This window comes from Camarhynchus parvulus, chromosome 5 (genome assembly GCF_901933205.1).
Source record: "Camarhynchus parvulus chromosome 5, STF_HiC, whole genome shotgun sequence".
Classification (NCBI taxonomy): domain Eukaryota; kingdom Metazoa; phylum Chordata; class Aves; order Passeriformes; family Thraupidae; genus Camarhynchus; species Camarhynchus parvulus.
In genome coordinates, this window is record NC_044575.1 from 58,242,638 (window position 1) to 58,261,680 (window position 19,043).

Here is a 19,043-nt window from a genome sequence, read left to right on the forward strand (position 1 = left end):
AGGACAAAACTCTAACCCTGAGCAGGGGGTGACACGTTGGAATGTAGCTAAAGGGACTGAAAAGAGTGCAGACCAAAATCACAACCCACACAAACAAGCACATTTCCTGACAGCACAAAGGATTGAGCTGCCTGCAGAATGGGCTCCCTGAGGAAACGTGGGCTTCCCTCGCTTTGGATGCCAGACAGCAATCATGCCAAAAAAGCCCATTCTCCTCCATCCCTGCATTCCTGACAGCTAAAGTAAAACTGACTGTGCCAAGACTGAACTCTTTTTGGGCAATGGGGAAAAAAAAATAAACAGTCTTGGTTTTTACCTGAGCCTGTAGTATTGCTCCAGCAACACAGAAAGGCCAGACAGGAGCAGTAACTTCAGCACTTGAGATTTCCAAGTTGTCACCCCCAGGGATGCCCCAGGGTTTCATGTTTACTACAGGGACAGTGTGCCCAGGCAGAGCTCATGTTGCAATGCATTAAACTACAGCAATTCTTGCCAAAGTTTATACTAAAAGCCCAAAAAGCTCAGGCTTCCAGAGGTGTGTGGTTTCTGAAGGATATCATTAATTATCCTACATTTTTATGGCTTTATATCCAAGAACAGTGTAGCTCCAGCATGAAAAAGTTCCTTACCCAGGGACATTCACCAGTGAAACAGAACACACTAGAACAAAAACAGTGAGCAGCACATCCAAGGCAAGGCTGGTTCACACTGCTGCCACTAAAGTATTTTACCTGTTTTTCCATCTCAAGCTGGGAATTTCCTACTTCTTCTTTCAGAGCCTCTATTTCCTGTGTCAAAGCCTTTTCAATGACAAAACAAGACAGGGTTGGACAATGGAAACACAAAAACACCACAAAAATGGATGCTACAGATTGATCACTGTAGAATGCCATGCAGTAACAGACAAATGTGGTTGTGGCACCAACACACAAAGGAATTGCAGGGATTGCACACAGATACCTGAACAGTCTTCTCCTTGCTTGCTACTTTTAGGATTTCAGCTTGTAGGAGTTCTTCCACTGATTTTATTTTTCCATCTTTCTCGTGGATCCTTAAAAAGAGCAGAGAAACACCATAAGCTGGCTGAAAAAAAATGTGCTGCTCAAGCAAATAAACAGAATTTGGTCCTGCTATCACATCACATCCCATCACCAGCTTCAGGGATCCACAGTGGGACCAGGCAGGAGGAACAAATAGGGAGAATAAGACTGGGACTAGTGCAGAATCAGCTGGCTTTATATGACCAGCAGTTCACATGCTAAATCAATACTATTACAGTCAAAAAATGCAAATTAAGAAATCAAGAGTGCCTGGAATGACACACACTTAAAATCAGCCTTCACTGGACATTCCAGCAAAGTATTTATCAACTTAAAACACACAGGGGACAATCCTATTCCTTTTCAAGAGCCTACTGAACAAAAATGATTATCTGACAAATCAGAGCAATTCCTCACCTAGTCAAAGCCAGGTTTATGAAATTAACTGCTTAGCAGAGCAGCAACTGAATTTTCAGCAGGTATTGATCTGCTGTGACATGTTTCAAAAATGGAAATGCTTCCTGCCACACACACACGTCACCCAGCCAAAAGGCAATTATTTCAGGGAAGCAATACACTTGTAGTCATGGAATAAAGACAGAGAGAATTAATCAAAAATTAAATCTGTGCACTAACTTACACTTTCTGCAGTTCCTCCACCAGTGATTGGAAGGAAACCTGTGAAAAACAGAGCTTCATCTTAGGAAAAACAGAACAGAGCAAAACAATCTGTGAATGTTGAGGGGTGAGGATAGAGAGCTGCAGCTCTCTGGCACTGGAGGAACTATGTAGCAGCCTAATATTTTACTTATCTGGCTGCTCCTGAGAAAATTAGTCTCCAGCTCCTGGCAAAGCGGTAATACTCAGCTTGCTGCAAGTTCCAGGAAAACAAAAGCAAACCCACACCAACTTTACCAGGAGAGGGTGAGGTTCAGGACCATCATTTCATCAGCTGCCCTTTAATACTGACACTGTTGCACATCTCCACAGGGTCACTGTGCCTCCCCTCTTCCAGACATGATTTTCTAGGAGCTAATTGCCCTCCTGAGGTGTCCAAGCAGAGCTGGATGTCAGGGAAAGGCCCTTCCTGACCAGCACATCAGAAGTGACAACACTGACAGTGTCACTGAGCAGACACAAGGAGAAAGGGGATAAGTGACACCTGCAGAGTGGGGATTCACACTGGGAAGCTCAAGCATTCATCATGAAGCTGAGGCAGTACAAGCTGCCTGCCAGCCATGCCTGCTGCTCCAGGCTTCTGCAAAAGGAGACCCAAACCATTTCAGAGCATGGCAAACTCAAAGAATTCACAGAAATCACTGGGTTGGAAGAGATCTTCAAGATCATCCAGTCCAACCCAGCCCCAACTCAACCCTGGTACCCAGTGTCACATCCAGGCTTTGTTAAACACACCCAGGGATGGGGACTCCACCACCTCCCCGGGCAGAACATTCCAGAACTTTATCACTCTTTCTGTAAAAAACATTTCCCTGCTATCCAACCTGTATTTCCCTTGGCACAGCTTGAGGCTGTGTGCTCTGGTTGTGTCAGTGCTGCTGGAGAAAGAGCCCAGCCCCAGCTGAGCACAGGCACCTTTCAGGAGCTGCGCAGAGTGATGGGGGCAGCCCTGAGTCTCCTTTTCTCCAGGCTGAGCAGCCCCAGCTCCCTCAGGGGTTCCTCACAGGGTTTGTGTTCCAACCCCTCACCCTCAAACTCAAACCAGCCCCAGGCAGCACTGCCTGGATCCTGAACATCTGCCCTGCTTCTGACACTTCTGCAAAGGAAAGATTTGACAGAAGCATCAGCTCCCAGACCAACGCTGAAAGAAAACAGGATGCTTTGCCAACAGGCTTCAAAGGCAACTCCACCTTCCTCCCTTGACTTTTGCAACCACAGCAAGATTCTTTCAGATTTAGTTTAGGTGTAATAAAAGTTTTAGATGAAAAGTACTACCTGTTCTGATTGCTGAATTTGCAGGCTTTGAAGTTCTTTTCTCAGAGATGAATTCTCCGTTCTCAGGGCCTTTGAAAGCAGACACAGAGATAATGAAAGCCTCGTTTGTGGGGGAAAAAAGTGTTAAGCTTGAGAGAAAAGTAATTTCTTTTAGAATAAGTGAAAGACTTTGAAAGTCTGGAAGAGACTCCCCTCTGCAGGTGTTGGAGCCAAAGTATTCAACAGACTAATTATTCACCACGGATAACTTGGAGTGGACACTAATTTATAGGAAATTAGGGCAACGTGAGAGTGCTGTAACTGAGCCGAGAGGTCAGAAAAACAAATGTAACAAATCATATTACAGCCCATCTTTTGTACAGCCCATTTATTTATTTGTATTTACATAATACTGGGATTCTCCCAGAGACAGGCTTCTCACCACTCTGGGAATATAAATAAAAATTATATAACAGCATGGGCTTTAACAGTCTAGATCCTACTCTAGAGTCAATAATAACATCCAAAATAAAGAAGAATTCAAAGATTTTCATTTGTACAGAACAGTACTACCAGAATAAAAATCACAGAATCTAAACATCACTGTCAGCATTATTAAAAAATTTGTAAAATATTATTTCAAACAAATAACTTGCAAAATACCACCACCCCTGGAGGGATTTAAAAGCCACGTGGGTGTGGCACTTGGGGATGTGGTTTGGCAGGGCTGGGGATGGCTGGGCTTGATCTCAGGGGGTTTTTCAGCCTAAAGGAGTCTATGGGGTGCTCACAGCTTTGGCTGCTCAGTCACCTCAGGGTTTACAAGCCCTCCCCAGCACAGGGGGGGCAGCAATGCCCCTGGAATTCAGGCACGTTAGGAAAGGGAAGAACATTGTCTTGGCTGTGCCCAGGTGGACACAGCCTTTCCAGCAAGAGCCAGCTCCAAACAGACAGGGGGATTTCTGTACTGGCTCTCCAGGCTTCTCATCACTGCCTTCTTTAGAAATAAACAGGAAGGAAATAACTTTATCACCATCCCAGAAATGTCACTAGTTCATAACCCACTTAACCCTTCAGATTATCAACTAAGACCAAAAAAAAGGAAGTTCTATAATACCAAGTTTTTACAAAACACCCTTTCCTCAAGAGAGGTGTGCTGGGGATTAAATCAAATGTACAGCTCTAGAAATATATTCCCATTATTCCAAAGGGTATTTTGGCAAAATCTGTCCTAGACTAAGCACAGAGAGTATTTATTCTACTCCACTGATGCTCATGCTTAGTCTGTCTTACATAAAAGGTTTTAACCTCATCTTCACAAGGTGCTTTTCCTGTTCAGAAGGAATTCAGACTGAACTGTGAGCACTCCAACATTCATCTTGCATAAGAGCACTTAATCGCCATTTCCCCATGAAAAGATCATAAGAGGGATTTTACCTTCAGCTCCTCCTCTTTAGTAGCCACCTGGATGAGTCCTGCCTCAAGCAGCTCTTCAACTGTCTTGATTTTATCATCCCTCTCTCTCATGCTGAAAAAGCAAGAGTGAAAATTAAGAAAAAAGAGAATTTAACTTTGAAGGCAGTTAGCTATCAACAGTAACCTTACTGCCACCAAAATCTTTATTTTAGCTTCTGATTCAAAACAAAGTCTCTTACCTTTTTTCCATCTGCTCTATTAAGTCTTTGTTTGTCTATGAAGAAAAAAAAATAGGGCCATCATTAATTGGATCAATAATAGTTTGGGATTTAAAAAGCAAATAATTGGAAAGCACCAACTTCACCAGAAGCTTGGTTACAACACTAATCCAGAAAGGAAAACAAAGTAGGGAGAGAAAGTCCTCATGGCATGTGTCTAATACTGATGCTGGAAAAAAATCAATCTTTCAGGGGAGGGACAGATCCAGCCCAAATGCCTTGATGGTTTTACACTGCTGGACTTGCAGCCAGCTCAGTACCTGAAAAATCTGCCCCTTTTCAGCATTTATCAGAACCACAAGCTCCACCTGAGGCTCACTGAGCAGAACATTTGTGATTCCTCAACTCCACCACACTGTGAGAGAGCAGGTGGGAAACATAAACCAGCCTGCAAGCAAAATCACCTCCAGCCCTTCAGGCAGGCCACCAGATCAGCCAGAGCCAGAGGAGCAGGGGCTGCAGGTCTGGTTCTCCAGCAGAGTAAAAGGAGCAGCTCCAAAAGGGAGCTCCTGACTAACAGGAGTACAGGAGAAGTTTCCTCTCCTGCCAGTCTTATTCCAGTGTTTCAGGAATTTTTGTCATTCCACAATGGTGCAAAGTCAGGGATGTTCATATGGGCTCTCCCAGAGAACATCCCAAAGGAGATGGAGCTGAACAACACAACAGCTTTGAACCTGCAGCACCCTGTGAGCACCACTGCAGCAGGTGAGCCATGGGCACAAATACAGGGCAGGAGACAAAAGACATCACAAGGTAAAGACTTTTCTACTTCCAAGGGACAGAGTGGTTGCAGAAATAAGTTCTTGCTTGTGTTAAGCTATGTAAGTCTTCAGGAGTGGAAAAAAATCCAGATTTTGTTTGGACACTCCTGACTAGGTCTACAAGACAGCCACAACTGCCTTACTTGACCCTGCACAGAAGAGAAAATACCTAAAAAAGCATCAGGTTTTGACATCAACCAGCTCAGCCTACAGCCAGGTTAAGAAAAAACACTGAAGAAATTAAAAGCACAGAAGATATTTGATAAAAGCTCAGCAAACACTGGTTGTACCTGCTCAGACAGCAGAGTCTGCAACTTCTGAACTTCAGCTTGCAGAGCTGTGTTTTGATCCTTCAGAACCTGGAAGAAAATGGAGGCATTTGATCAGTTCAGAACTGCAGAGCCTAAATACAGCTTTTCCATAATGGCAAAGAGGCAATTAAATAGCACAGAAGTCATTACAGAGAGTTCTTTGGAAGCTTCAAGAGTCCTTTCCTTCTCTGTCTTGCTTTTCTGTATTAAGGACAAAAGTATTGTCCTTATGTCCCATGAGAAATTCAGCTGTTACCATCTTTATTCCCTGGCAGAGAATCAGACAGTACCAAAAGTGAGAAGCTCAGAAAAAACATTTTCCTCCTAAAGCAGCACCAGCATTGTGTCAAGATTTAATAACTGCCTCTTACAAAAACCTCATCTGGTGAAACAAATCATCCAAGATCCCCTTTCTGAGTTCCCTTCAGCTGCCTCAGTGCACAGCAAGGACTTGGCAGTCCAGCACAGAGAGGTTTGCACAGCTCCCACACCTGGGAAGAGGTGGATGGGAAGGACAAACAGACTTTGCCTCTCCTCCTGCATTCCTGCTCCATACAATGGTCACAGCAGCCCTTAACAGACAGTGTTTTAAAATCCTCCTCTATTATTGCTTTTTGTCTTTTTGAAGCCTTGCTTGGTGCTTTACAAAAGTGAAAAGCAGGACACACGGTCTGCAAAAACCCCAAAATCTCACAGGGAAAACACAAGCAGGAAAAGACAGCAACAGTAAGGATCAAATGCACTCCTCTGTTTTGAACCTGGCTTTTCCCTCTTTCATGTGCCTGGGAAAAAAAGCAGCACTTCCTTAGGTGGAAGCATTTAGAACAGCACTGGTCTGGTTTCTGTTTGGGATCAAAGACAGGAGGAAGGAGAGAACAGCAGTGCACATAATCTTCATGTTGAGAGCACACTGTGGATTTCTGCACCATCACAATGCTGATGATCTGCATTCAGCTCTCTATTCACCTCCCAAGAACTGCTGGAACTGCCTGCAGGTGATTTTTGCCATTACTTTAGCACTGAACTGATTACAGCACATAACCATTCATAACACCTCCAAGGCCTTTTTCCTGGGAACAGTTACTACAGGAACCATCACACTAAAAGGATGCTCCTATTTCTTCTCACATTCATTTTCACCTCACCTACCATTTATAATGTTCCACCACACAAAGCCCTGAGAGTGGCACTAACTTGAGACTTGCCCACTTCCCCCAGCCTGCCACCTCTTCCCACACTGGTTATGCACCTGTGACCCAGCACACAAGAGTCAATCAACAGCTTTATTCCAAAAATCAACTGAAATTGTGCTTTGTTTCCTATTTCATTAACTGAACAAACTTCTTCCCTCTTCTCTTCTGACAGCTTAGAGAAACTACAGAGCCCTGGCAAGCAACTCTCATCAAAACCTCTTTGAAAGTGGCACTTAAATACAAGAATCAAGTTTACTGCCTGCTTCAAAGAGCTCCAGGAGACTCCAGAGGCTTCTCCAACAAAAGCATCCTGCCTCTGCCACTGCCCACTCACTCTGTTCCTCACTAGCAAACTCACCAAGGTGACAGTGGCAGCTTCAGAAGGACTGACCTCACACCAGAAACATCAGAGGAGCAGCAGCACCCACCACAGGCTTTAGAGGAGTTCAAGGGATGGAGTCAGCACCTCTCTCTCTGTTTCCAGCAGCCCAGGCTCAGAAGAAAAAGGCCAAGGTGGCAGAGGGCAAGGAGGAATTAAGCTGCTCTCTGCACACACCACCCAGAAACAAGCAGCAGCTTTGCTGTGCAGACCCCAGATGTCAGAACAAAAGCTTCAGCAGTTGAGCTGCAGCCTTATGAGAAAATGTGGGAAGAGGCAGAGTTAAAATAAGCATTTTCACATCTGCCTGACAGAAAACAGAGGCTTGGCATGATCATCCAAGCAGCAAAAACTCCAAACAAAAGCACCAAGGCCTTGAAAGGCACATTTGCAGGTGGAATGCAGGGAAATCACAACAGTTTTTACTGTCCAACCTCCTCTAGCAGAATTCAAAGCCCTCTCTCTCCACAAGTCAGACACTGCATTTAACTTGTGTTGTCCCACCTCTCACTCTGCTGTGACATCCCACATTGCTCCTGCCTTACAAACACAACACTCTAATTTACCTAAGCACCCAAAGGTCAGTTCAATTTCACTGTTCTGCAGCTGCTCCACAACCTCTGGAGACTGGAAAATTTACTGAAAACCAGCACAAAAACACGTGTTCTGTTTCTTACCTTGAATTCTTCTTTTGTGTTTGAAATCTGAGCGAGTTCTTCTCGAAGCTGATCTTCAAGAGTTCTTATTTTGTCATCTTTTATGTGAATGCTGAGACAGAGCAGAACAGTTAAACACATTTCCCCATCAAAGTCTTACAAAAAGCATTACTAAAAAGAACATAAAAGACTGATAAACATTGTTTATCAAATCCCAGAGCTATTTACCTTTTCTGCATCCTTTCCAGCTCATGTGCAGCAGCAGCCTAGATTATAAAGAGGATTAACACAGACTTAGGATACATCACATGATTCAATCAACCTTTCATTCCACAATATTAAAAAGCTAGAACAAGTCATTTGGCCTCCCAGCACATGACTGAAATCAAGAGTGAAATGGGTAAGCTTGTCTTCATGCACTTTTACAGCACCAATCTACAAGCATGCAATTATACAAAGGGAAAACCATCTCCAAGAGATTCATTTGACAACTGGGATTATCTCTAATTAAACACTTCATTTCCACTTCTGTAATGAACAGGCCATATAGCAGCAACACAGGGACAGCATTTTGTTTGGCTCTAAGAACATCTCTGTGGTGAGGCAGGGGGAGCTGTGGGCTTTGGGGTTTTTTTGGGGGGGATGTTTATGACTCTTGCATGCAAATTCCAGGCCTGCATATTCACAGGCAGCTGTGCTCACTCCTGTGAAGTGGCCTGCACTCTGCATGCCTGGAAATCTAAACCAACCAAGCAAAATGCTTCCAGTAACTTGGATATCCAAGTAGAAGACTTTGCTGGTGAAGGAGAGGGAAGAATTAGGGCTCCGAGCAGCTCTAAGAACTGCAGGGAATCAGATCTGAGCCCAATCCGGAAGCCTCACACCATTAAGGTGCTTAAGCAGAGCTTGCTTAAAGCCAACAGATCTGCATTTGCATTTATGACAGAACAGGTACTGGAAGGGAGGAAAAGCAAAACAACTGTTTCACCTGTTCATTTGTCAGAGCCTGTAACTTCTGTACTTCTGATTTCAGGGAGAGGTTCATATTCTGTAAGACCTGAAGGAAGGAAAAAAAGAAATGCATTTGCAGTTCATACACAGAGTGTCTTTCACTCTCCAGGGTGAAGTTTCAGGGGATTTTTGGAAGGAAAATCCACAAGTTTCCTTATCAACAGCTTTTCCAGCGTCTAGCATTGGCCTTGCCTAGCAGAGCAGACCTGTACTTGAAAAGGCTGTTTCTAGACCCAAGGACAGCAGCCTTGGGGGCTTCATTCTGTACATGCAGCCAGATCAGCTGGCATTTGCACAGCTTTTATTGTACCTTGAGCTCTTCCTCCTTGCTGGTTAAGTTGGCACGTTCATTGCCTAATGAGTCCTCCATCTGCTTGATCTGCTTGTCCTTCTCTGCAATCCTGCACAAGAGGGAAACAGAGAGAGATCAGCACAGAAGATGTAGATGGAAGTGGTGCAGGAAGCATCAGGCTAAACCCAAAATACACCCTGGCCCTTCAGCCCAGCTCCTGCTCCAAATCCTGCTGACTGTACACTTTGGGTCCAAAAGCTTTTCCATTTTAAATGCTGTCTGCTTGCCAAAAAATTTATGAGACATTCCCTAGCTCTGAAACACAACCAGCAGCCCATGTCCCAGAGGGAGAAGCCTCCTGGCACAGCCCCACAGCCCAAATAACAACAATTCTCACAGTCACGCACATTCCTGCACGCTGCACTGACCCTGCACACAGGCAGGGATCAAGAACACAGGAGATGCTGTTTTCTCTGGAGCTCAGAGCTACAGCAAAACTCCAAACCTGAGGCCAGACAGGGAAGGGAAATCTGTAGGAAGCTGTTTCCCAGCTCCCAAGGTGGTCTCATGAGGAGTTAAAAGCACAAACAGCAACATTTCCTTCAGCAGTGCCTCCCCTATGCTCTGCACGTGAGTGGAGGGAAGGTGGCAGCAACACCTCCCAAATCCCAAAATCCCAGAGGAAATGGATGCTCACACTTTGTGCAGTTCTTCTGCCAGGACTGAAGCAGAGGTCTGCAGGAGGAAAAAAAAAAAAAAAAACAAATAATTGGAAGTAAAGCAAGTCAAAGAATGCCCATCTACACTGAGCCAGGAATAGCATTTGTCTGGTTATTTTAAACTGGCACAGGATGCTTCCAAATATTTCCTGGCTAAGGAACATTGAAGGAATACCAACACATAGCAATGGCCCTTCCCTTCTGGCCTGGTGCAACATGAAGGGAAAAATGACCCCTAATATTTGTCCTTCACTAGATTCAAACAAGCCACAGGCTCACCAGTACTTCCCTCCTAGCAACTGAGTGCTTTATGGAATATTCTGCTGACATAATACTCCAATTAAAAAAAAAAAAAAAATTTGAACAAGGGGAAAAAGAAAGGAAAGGGAAAGGGGGAAAAAGAGGGAAAAAAGGGGGGGAAAAGGGGGGGAAAAAAACCAACCCACCCAGTGCATCAGGAGTTGTGTTGTGAACAGAAACAACATCACAAATTCAACAAGTAGCATTTTTCCTTCTGGAAAAAGCCTGTCCCTAGGCTGTCACACACAACAGGGCACGAGAGACCCACCACACTGGATTTGAAGGGACCTCTGCAGACTGTGGCAGAACTTCCATGCTCACAATTCCAGTCCCTTTTAACAACTAAAGGAGTTTCATCACCCCTGATATCCAGAGCAGGATGCAGCCCCAACTCCCTTCTCCAAAATGTTATTTTCACCCCCACTGTGCATGCTGGAAAAACATCCCTGAATTTTCATGGCTAGCTGAGGCTGCCTGGGGAAAGCACACACCTCCAGCACCCTCCCTGTGTAACTCACAACCAAAAGTCCAATTTCCATAGGAATTTATTTCCCAAGCCCTTAAAGGGATGAGAGGAGCAGGCCATGAAGATGCTGGAAGTCTAGAGTGGCTCTTCCCTCATTGCTCTCCCCACCCAATGGGTTAAAGCACTTCAAGCAAAGCCAGATTTTCAGCCTGATGTTGAATTTAATCAAATTCCATCAAGCACATCCATGATTAAAAGAAGGAAGCATCCAACTGCACAGGAACAGTCTCCACTTGTACCCCCAAAGCCTTTCTGAGCTGATTTCTGTGACCTTCCTCTACATGGAGGCAACTCCAGTGATCCTGAGGCTTTACACAGTGTTTACAACAGAAATAATGTCTGTAAGAAACTAGTTACACCAAAATTTAAAATGTTAAAATAACCGAGAAAGGCATTGTGCAGGTTTGGTGGGGTTTTGGTGTGATTTTTTTTTTCTTTTTTGCTTCTGCACAGAAATCAGCACTAAAATGAACAGACAGCTTGATAGAGGAGCTACCACAAGGGAAAAAGCACAATCAGGTGGTTCACAGGAGGACTGCAGAAAGACCAAAAGAACCACAAGACAGAATTGTAGACATGCAAAGCTACAGGACAAAAACCATTGAAAAAGGTACTGTACCCTTTAGTTATAAATTAAAGCCATTATGGGAGGAAATAAATGGATTTTTCCCCAAAAAAAAGAAGCTTAAAGTTTTAAAACAGTTTAAAGAACATTAGAAAAGAGGATGCTAATAAGTCTCTGCTGTCAGCATTGCATCTCATACCCAGCTACAAAAAGTCTTACTTTTAATGAAAGTTCACAAGTCATGACTACAAAAGGAAGTCTGAGAACATGCTGTACCTGGGCTGCCATTTGTGAATGAAACTTCTGAAGCTGAGCATTCAAAGCATCATTCTGCTCTATCAGCTCCTTGTAAGAGAGCACAGAAAGAAAAGCAGGCTGAGATCTGCAGCTACTCCACTTTTGCTAGGATTAGCTTTTAGCCATGATTATGTTAGTAAGAACAGTTCAGCATTTACATGTCAGACACTTTACAAAAGATGCTGGTTTGTTTTTTCTCCCCACTACAACCAACCAGTGGGAGTGGAAGCACCAGAACCTGTTCTGTATCAAGGAAAAACATTCCCTGCTCCACCATAACCCATCTGGTTTCCCTGAAGCCCTCAAAGGTTATGTCCATGCTGCCTCTCACCACTTGATGCCAGGAGGAGGGCGATCACACAAAAATTAAAGGTTTGCTGCTCTGCCAGGGTGCTCCCCACACCATGGATCATTTCACAGCTTGGGAAATGGGGTCAGCACCTTTTCCTGACTTGCCCCAAGTGTGAGGTGGCCCCACACATCCTCAAATCACCACACACAAGGTCTCACTCCATAAAAAGAGTTTTTTCATCCTTTTTTCAGTGGGGAAGCTTCACTAAAGCAGCATTTCAGGGATATTTCTGTGTTTCTACAGACACAGAGTGAAAGGGAAAACCCCAAACCCTTAAAACACTCGAGGAATACTACCTGCACCTGCATTTGCATGGAGTCCTCCTCAGTAGCTCTCTTTTGCTCAGCCTCCAATAACTGCAGCATCCTCTGCTCCAGCTGCTGTTTTGACACCATTGTATCAGTAAGTTTACTGTGCAAGCTCTGGATTTCATTGTCTTTGGCCACAAGCTTATTCTGCACATCTGCAGCAGAAATGTCAGGATTTTAATTCAGAAGTCAATATTTAACTTTGGGGGAAATCATTTTCACTGTAAATGGGGAGGCTGATTAGGAACCTCACCCCAACAAGGCTCAGCTCCCCCATCAGCATTCAGACTACCTGGGATCCCAAAACACTTTCCCCAGGGGTGCTGAAGCAGGGCTGACTTCACCTGAGCTTTATTTAAGACATTTATTCAATAATGCCCTTTTTTTACAAATGGCAACAGCCAGTTCATTGCAGTAAGAATTATTTGGGAATTTTGTGATACTTGCCTTGTTGTGCTGCTTCATGTTCTGCTGTTCTTTTCCTGAGATAAGCCTGGATTTCTTCCCATCTTCTCTCTGCTTCCTGCTGCTGGACCTTCACATTGAAGAAAGAGTTGATGAGAAGAATTTAATTAATTTCTTTACCTTTAATTTCTTTTTGAAGCATTCAGAGTGCATCTCCTCAGTGCTAGTCCCAAAACATATGGCAATGAAGTGAAATTGTTTCTTGTTTCCATTAGGGCACATCAGAGAGACAGAGTGCTCTGTAATCCTCCTCCTAGACTAGTTCAGCCCATTAATTTGAAAGGCAAATTGTGAACAGGATTTCATTATAGGCTCTTAACAGAATGGTTTCTGTAATATGAAAATGTACCATCTTTGCCTGATAGTTCAGAATTAACACCAGAAGCCAGACCAGCCAAGCATCCCATAAATCTGCATTCAGTAATTAAAACATCTCAACTCTAGATACCAATTCTCCACCTGCCAGGGCAAAAGGCAGGGAGAACTTCTGGTATGTAAGATTTAATTGCAAATATTAAAGAAATCATGAGCTCTGGATTGACATTCTCACCTGAAAACACTTTCTCCTCTTAAAAAAAAAATCAAAATACTTTTTCTTCCAAAGAAACAGAAAGATTTATCTACAAGCCTGTCCACTTACGTTTTAACTCTTTAAAAAGTATATTTATTTTTAAAATCTATTTATTTTATTAATTTATATTTAAAAATTAAGAGTTAATTAACTTAACTCTTTAAAAAGTAGATTTATTTTAAAATACATTTAAGCAAAAGCATGTAGCTTCAAACAAAAACCTCACAAGGACAGTGCCATCTGGATGAATGGCTCTGAAGTACCAACTCCTGTCGGAACTGTACTCTCACAGAAAGCAAAGTAAAAAGCTTAATTGGTGATGTTGAAAAGATATTTACCTGGAAGGTAAGTTTCACTTCTCAGGGAGGTCTGTAATCACTCAAAACCCAGTGCACTGAATAAAACCATTAAACAAAGCCCTAGGCTGGCTGAGCCCATCTGAAACAAGCAGCTCAAGCAATTCCCACCTGCCTCACATCCCAGTTCAGATAAAACCCTGAGCACAGCCTGACAGGCAGAGCAAACCCCAGGCACCTTGAGCTGAGCCACTGCCTGCTCTGCATTCTTCTTCTGGAGCTCCTCTTGCTGCAGTTTGCTGCTCTTCTCCCCCAGCTCATTCATCAGCCTGGCGTAGTCCTGGCGCAGCTTGTTCAGCTCTGCTGACTGCCTGCAAATAAAAAAACAAACATTGCCACAGGTTTGCTCCTCAAATGTCAACAGCAAGTCATGCATTTGCAACCAAAGGGTGGGTTTGGGGTGTTTTCCCCCTCTGAAATGGTTTTTGCTAGGAAAGGGATGAGGGTCAGGTACTCCTGGCCACGGCAGCAGAACCATCGGTCCAGGTGAGCAGCACAAGTCAGCAGCCACAAGGCAGGGTCAGGAATTAAAGGTCAGCAAGGAGCCACAAGCAGCAGCTCCTGGAAGAGGTCTGCAAGCTGCCTGGCAAGGTTTGGGCAGGCTGATGTCAACTAAAGAGGCTCAGCAGAGGAAAGGTCTCACATTGAAATTCACATTCTTTTCCTCTTCCCATAAAGGATTATTGATCCTTGCTTGCAGAGGATTATTCCTCCTGGACTAACTGCACACTTTTCTTCAGAATATTTGTTGCCTCCTGGCCTTGACCTGACTATTAACTTATGGAGGTATCTGATGCACTTTCTCAGCTGGGAGAGAAGATGCATTTGTTCAGCCCAAGGGAAGAATTTTAAGAGGTTCCCCTTTGTGCCTAAGCAAGTAAAAAGCATTTCACTTTTATCTCAGGTTTGCTTGAATTAAAGCCTTTTCAGGATAACTGTCTGAAAGATAATGATGCTTCATATAAATGAACAGGACACATAAAATGAAGGGGTTCCACATCCTTCTCTGAGCACTTGACATTCAGTAATAAATATCTGAGAGAGGATATTGTGTCAGTTTTGTCTTCTACACACCTTAAACAGGGTGCTCAGCTTTTAGCTGCACAAAATCCTCCCTGCCAGCTCAGGGGTAGCCCAAGTCATAACTCCCAAAAGACAAATTTTGTTTTTCCAACCATTTGCAACACCAGCAAATAAATCCAAGTGCCACCCCCGCAGCACCAGCAACTGCAGGGTATTGATATGTAAGTTTACAGCTGCTGTTGTCTCAAGAGGCCACAATCAGCACCTCTTAAAGGATACACACCCTGCCAAAAACACCAGAGGTGCCTGAGCACTGCTGCACTTCTTTCTCTTAAAGCCTCAGCAGCACAGCCTAAAAGCTCAGGCTTCAAGTTGAAAAAAAGGCAAATATTTGTTCTGAAAGCCCTGGCTCAATGCAAACACCACCAGCTACCTGTCCAGCCCAAAATATTTGTGTTCCCAGCTTAACCACTAATTCAGAGACAGCCAAGGACTTGGAAACAAAAGAAGCAGAAGCCAGAACAACTCTTCAGGGGAGGCTAAAAATCACAGAGAGCTCCAAAGAGCTGCCAACATACTTGCTCTCCATTTGATTGGTGGAAGTGCTGACAGCATCTCTCAGGATACCATTTTCCTGCTTCAGGTGGCTTATTTCTGCCTCCATCTGCTCACGGAGCTGCTGGAACTGATGGGGAAAGAAAGATCAATTCTGGAAAAGATTAAGCTAAGGAGCAATAAAAACAAAAGAAACCAGCTTGTACAAGTAGGTAAGATATCACAGTAATTTCAGGAAATAAAACTAAGTGGATTTTTGGGAGAGGGAGAGCTTTGTTCCTTCCTCACACACCAGTTCTTAAATTAAACTGTGCTACTGAGACCCTTGTGCTCATATCAAAGCACAGGTTTCCTTTTATATCAGTGCATCAACCTATTTATCAGGCAACCTTTTTTATTGTTTAAAAGGCTACCTAAGTGTTACTCAGAATACCAATGGTTCAGCTACATAAACTGAGATATTTATCAATAACTGGATACCAATATATCACTTTTCCAAAGGGAAATAAAACAAACATGCTGTGAATTATCATTAGACAATCTTCCTTTACTGTTCCTTTCAAAAAAAACAGGAAGAGTAAAAAGAACCTAACAATACAGAGATTACAGCATGCAAACTGCAAAAGGCTACTCCTCACCCAATATTCTGATTTTCAGCAAGGTTCCAAAGTTGAGGCAGAAAGAAGCCCTGATAATCCAAGGTTCAAAATGGTGTGAACAAAGGCAAAGACAGGATTTAAAGAGAAAAAAATGGACTCTGCATACGCAGACACAGCAGAGCTGGTGCTGGAGCCCAAAAGTCTGCTCTGAAAATCCTTGAGCACACACAACACTCTTCCTTTATCAGTGCCAGTCTGCAGATATGGCTGACACCATTCCAGGACCCAGTTTCATCAAGTGGATGATTCATCAGTGAGCCTTTCTCACACCAGAAAATCCAAATAAATGTTTGTGTAACAACCCAGCAGCAGGGAGCAGTCCCTTGTAGGGCAGCCACCTCCAGTTCTGCCCCAAAAAAACATAACAAGCTGGGCCTTGGACATTTATTGGGGGGGGGTTCTTTTCCTTGCCTGTTTTGTTTTTTAATGCCAACAAGATCCCAAGAAAAGCAGGGGCACAAACCCCAGCCAGCTGGAAGCTGTGACCATTTTCAGCTCCTCTGCCATGCTGCAGCACATCAGCAGAGGGAGCAGGACCAGAGCACTGCATCTTTTGTATTTCCTTTCTCCAGCTCAGCCTGGGACAGCAGTATTTGCTGAAGTCTCCCAGGTGTGCCCAAGTCTCCTTCCCCAGCCAGCAGCAAGAGCCTCTCCTTGCCCAGTTATCTACACAGGTTCCAAGGAAGTTTCCTCTGCTTCAAAACTGCAGAGATGCTGCTCTCCAAAGGGCCATGACAGAAGATACAAATTTGAAGTTGGGAAGTTCACATGTTGGGCTTGATGCTGTGACATTCATGCAGGAAAAATGACTAGAATGAAATCTAAGCCTAAGATGGGCCATTTTCCTTAGAAAAATCTAAGTTAAACATTTAAATCTGATGAAACAAACCCTTCTGAGGTCACTCCACTATAAAGCAACTATAATAGAAAGTAACAAGGGTCTTAAAAAACCACAAGTGGCTGCTCTGCAAATACTTCCAGTGAAGCACTCCCTCAGGCACTGATATTTCACGTGTATTATGCGATGCTGTCACTCTGTCCTGTAATCTTAGAGACATTTATCTGCTGGTAAATGATCATCAGCATTAGTGGCTCCCTTCAGCTGAGTATTTCAATTAGACTTTACACTTTAATTGAATAACATTTCAGCAGAACACCAGGAAGGAAAAGTCACTAGATCAGGGAGCAGCTGCCTGGCCAGCACTGGGCTTTACACACCTCAAAAAAACCATCAGTGAGAACTCCCTTTCCTTAAAACCAGGAATCCACCACAAAGTTTTGCAGCGATTTCTCAGCAGTTATGCATGAGCACCGACTCCAGGAGTTTTGGCAAAGCATTTACCTTCATCTTCATCTGCTGAGACTCCTGGTAGCTGACGTGGATCTTGCTCTGGAAGGTGCCGTGCTCCTTCTCCAGCGCGTTGATGCGCTCGCGCATCTTGGCCGTGAGCAAACCGTTCCTCTCCTTCTCTGCCACCAGCTCCTGGGGTGGGAAGGGACAGACAAAGGGAAACAAGTTGTCAGGACCCAGGACATCCCTCTGGCTGTCCTGAGCAGCCAAGACCCCTGCCAGGGGGCTCAGAGACCCTGGCACAGAGCCCAAGACACCTGTGGTTTTGATTATGACCCGTGGAGCGAGTTACCAACCTCAAATGAAGATCTGCAAGCCATGACAAATTAAGTAGAATGGTAGGGAATTTATCACAAGGTGAAAAAGCAGATTTTGGGGTTTTTAGAATGGGGATTCAGGGGGGCAAGATGGAGGGATCTAGGTGTGTCCAGCCTTTCTCCTTCTTCTTCTTCTTCTTGGCCTCCATCTTCTGCTGTGATGTTGGCACTTTGGGATTGGTTTAGAGTAGAAGCTCACTGTCTAACATAGGTGATAGGTATTGGGAAGTAATTGTAAACATTGTACATGTAGTTTTTAGTATAAAGACATAACACTGCCCTGGGGCAGGCAGAGTGCCTTGGGCTGTCTTGCTGTGCGAACCTCAGCAGGACAGGAGAAAGAATTTTACAGATAAGATAAAATAAACAACCTTGAGACTGAGAACTGAAGAACTCTGACTCCTTCTTTGAGCACCAGGCTGGGAAAAGAGACTTTCCAGCTTTTCTCCAAGTCACTCTGACCAGCTAGAGATCCCGACAACAAGTCAAGTCTCCCACTGCTGCTTTCTTAAGGCCAAGAGTCTTTTAAGATAACTAAAAATGCAGCAAGTGTGCATCAAACTGAAGTTGTTAGAGCTCTGGATGCTGAGAATTTTACATTCGCTGTGCTGACAGACTCTGGCTCCCAGGAGAGCACTTCAAAATTTTACCTGAGGCTGTGAAACAGGTTTCCAAAATTGATTGATAAAACTGGGATTATGGGTGTGTAGTTGATTAGAAGTGTGTAATACCACAGGGGGGAAAACTTAGAGTTTAGAGTTTTAAAATATAGTAATATCTATAGAGCAAGATATAAGTTTTAAGGCAGAAGCCAGCCCTTCTTCTTTACCCTCTTCCTTCTTCTTTACTTCTTCTTCCTTCCTTCTTTACCTTCTTCCTTGTTTACCTTCTTCCTTCCTTCTTTACCTTCTTCCTTCCTTCCTTCTTTCCTTCTCCTTCCTTCTTTACCTTCTCCCTTGCTTCCTTACCTTCTCCCTTCCTTCTTTACCTTCTCCCTTGCTTCCTTACCTTCTCCCTTGCTTCCTTACCTTCTCCACCTTCTTCCTTCCTTCTTTACCTTCTCCCTTCCTTCTTTACCTTCTCCCTTCCTTCCTTACCTTCTCCCTTCCTTCCTTACCTTCTCCCTTCCTTCCTTTTTCTTCACCTTCTTCCTTCCTTCCTCTTAACCTTCTTCCTTCCCTCCTCCTTCCTTCCTTCTTCCTGGGTTTGGGTGGTATTTTGTAATTGGACAGAAAAGTCTGCATTGCGGACTTGGAGTGATTAGTTATTGCATTAAAAGTGAAAATAATTTAAGTGTCATTTCTTAATTAGATAGTTTAGCCTTAAAAAACCTTATAGCAAAAGATTGTTAACCATTTTATACCTAGTTAGTGAAGAACTGCAGAATTCACTACCTGTGAAACTGTAATA

General features: G+C 43.8%; 1 protein-coding gene across 11 annotated transcripts in view; it reads right to left on the reverse strand.

The window, feature by feature from the left end:
• The window catches only part of KTN1 (kinectin 1), an 80,089-nt gene that overhangs the window by 24,644 nt on the left and 36,402 nt on the right, over positions 1-19,043 (reverse strand). For 8 of the 11 annotated variants that reach the window (XM_030949224.1, XM_030949231.1, XM_030949225.1 and 5 more), the window contains exons 7-24: positions 17,308-17,448; positions 15,330-15,436; positions 13,907-14,039; positions 12,784-12,871; positions 12,325-12,491; positions 11,656-11,724; positions 9,967-10,004; positions 9,288-9,378; positions 8,955-9,023; positions 8,195-8,232; positions 7,988-8,078; positions 5,718-5,786; positions 4,628-4,662; positions 4,410-4,500; positions 2,994-3,062; positions 1,681-1,718; positions 961-1,051; positions 732-800 (exon numbers count right to left, since the gene is read on the reverse strand). In XM_030949224.1, the coding sequence (XP_030805084.1) occupies positions 732-800; positions 961-1,051; positions 1,681-1,718; positions 2,994-3,062; positions 4,410-4,500; positions 4,628-4,662; positions 5,718-5,786; positions 7,988-8,078; positions 8,195-8,232; positions 8,955-9,023; positions 9,288-9,378; positions 9,967-10,004; positions 11,656-11,724; positions 12,325-12,491; positions 12,784-12,871; positions 13,907-14,039; positions 15,330-15,436; positions 17,308-17,448 (1,494 nt within the window). The remainder of the gene's footprint in view (positions 1-731; positions 801-960; positions 1,052-1,680; positions 1,719-2,993; positions 3,063-4,409; positions 4,501-4,627; positions 4,663-5,717; positions 5,787-7,987; positions 8,079-8,194; positions 8,233-8,954; positions 9,024-9,287; positions 9,379-9,966; positions 10,005-11,655; positions 11,725-12,324; positions 12,492-12,783; positions 12,872-13,906; positions 14,040-15,329; positions 15,437-17,307; positions 17,449-19,043) is intronic. The other 3 variants (XM_030949234.1, XM_030949227.1, XM_030949226.1) reach the window with 2 other exon arrangements.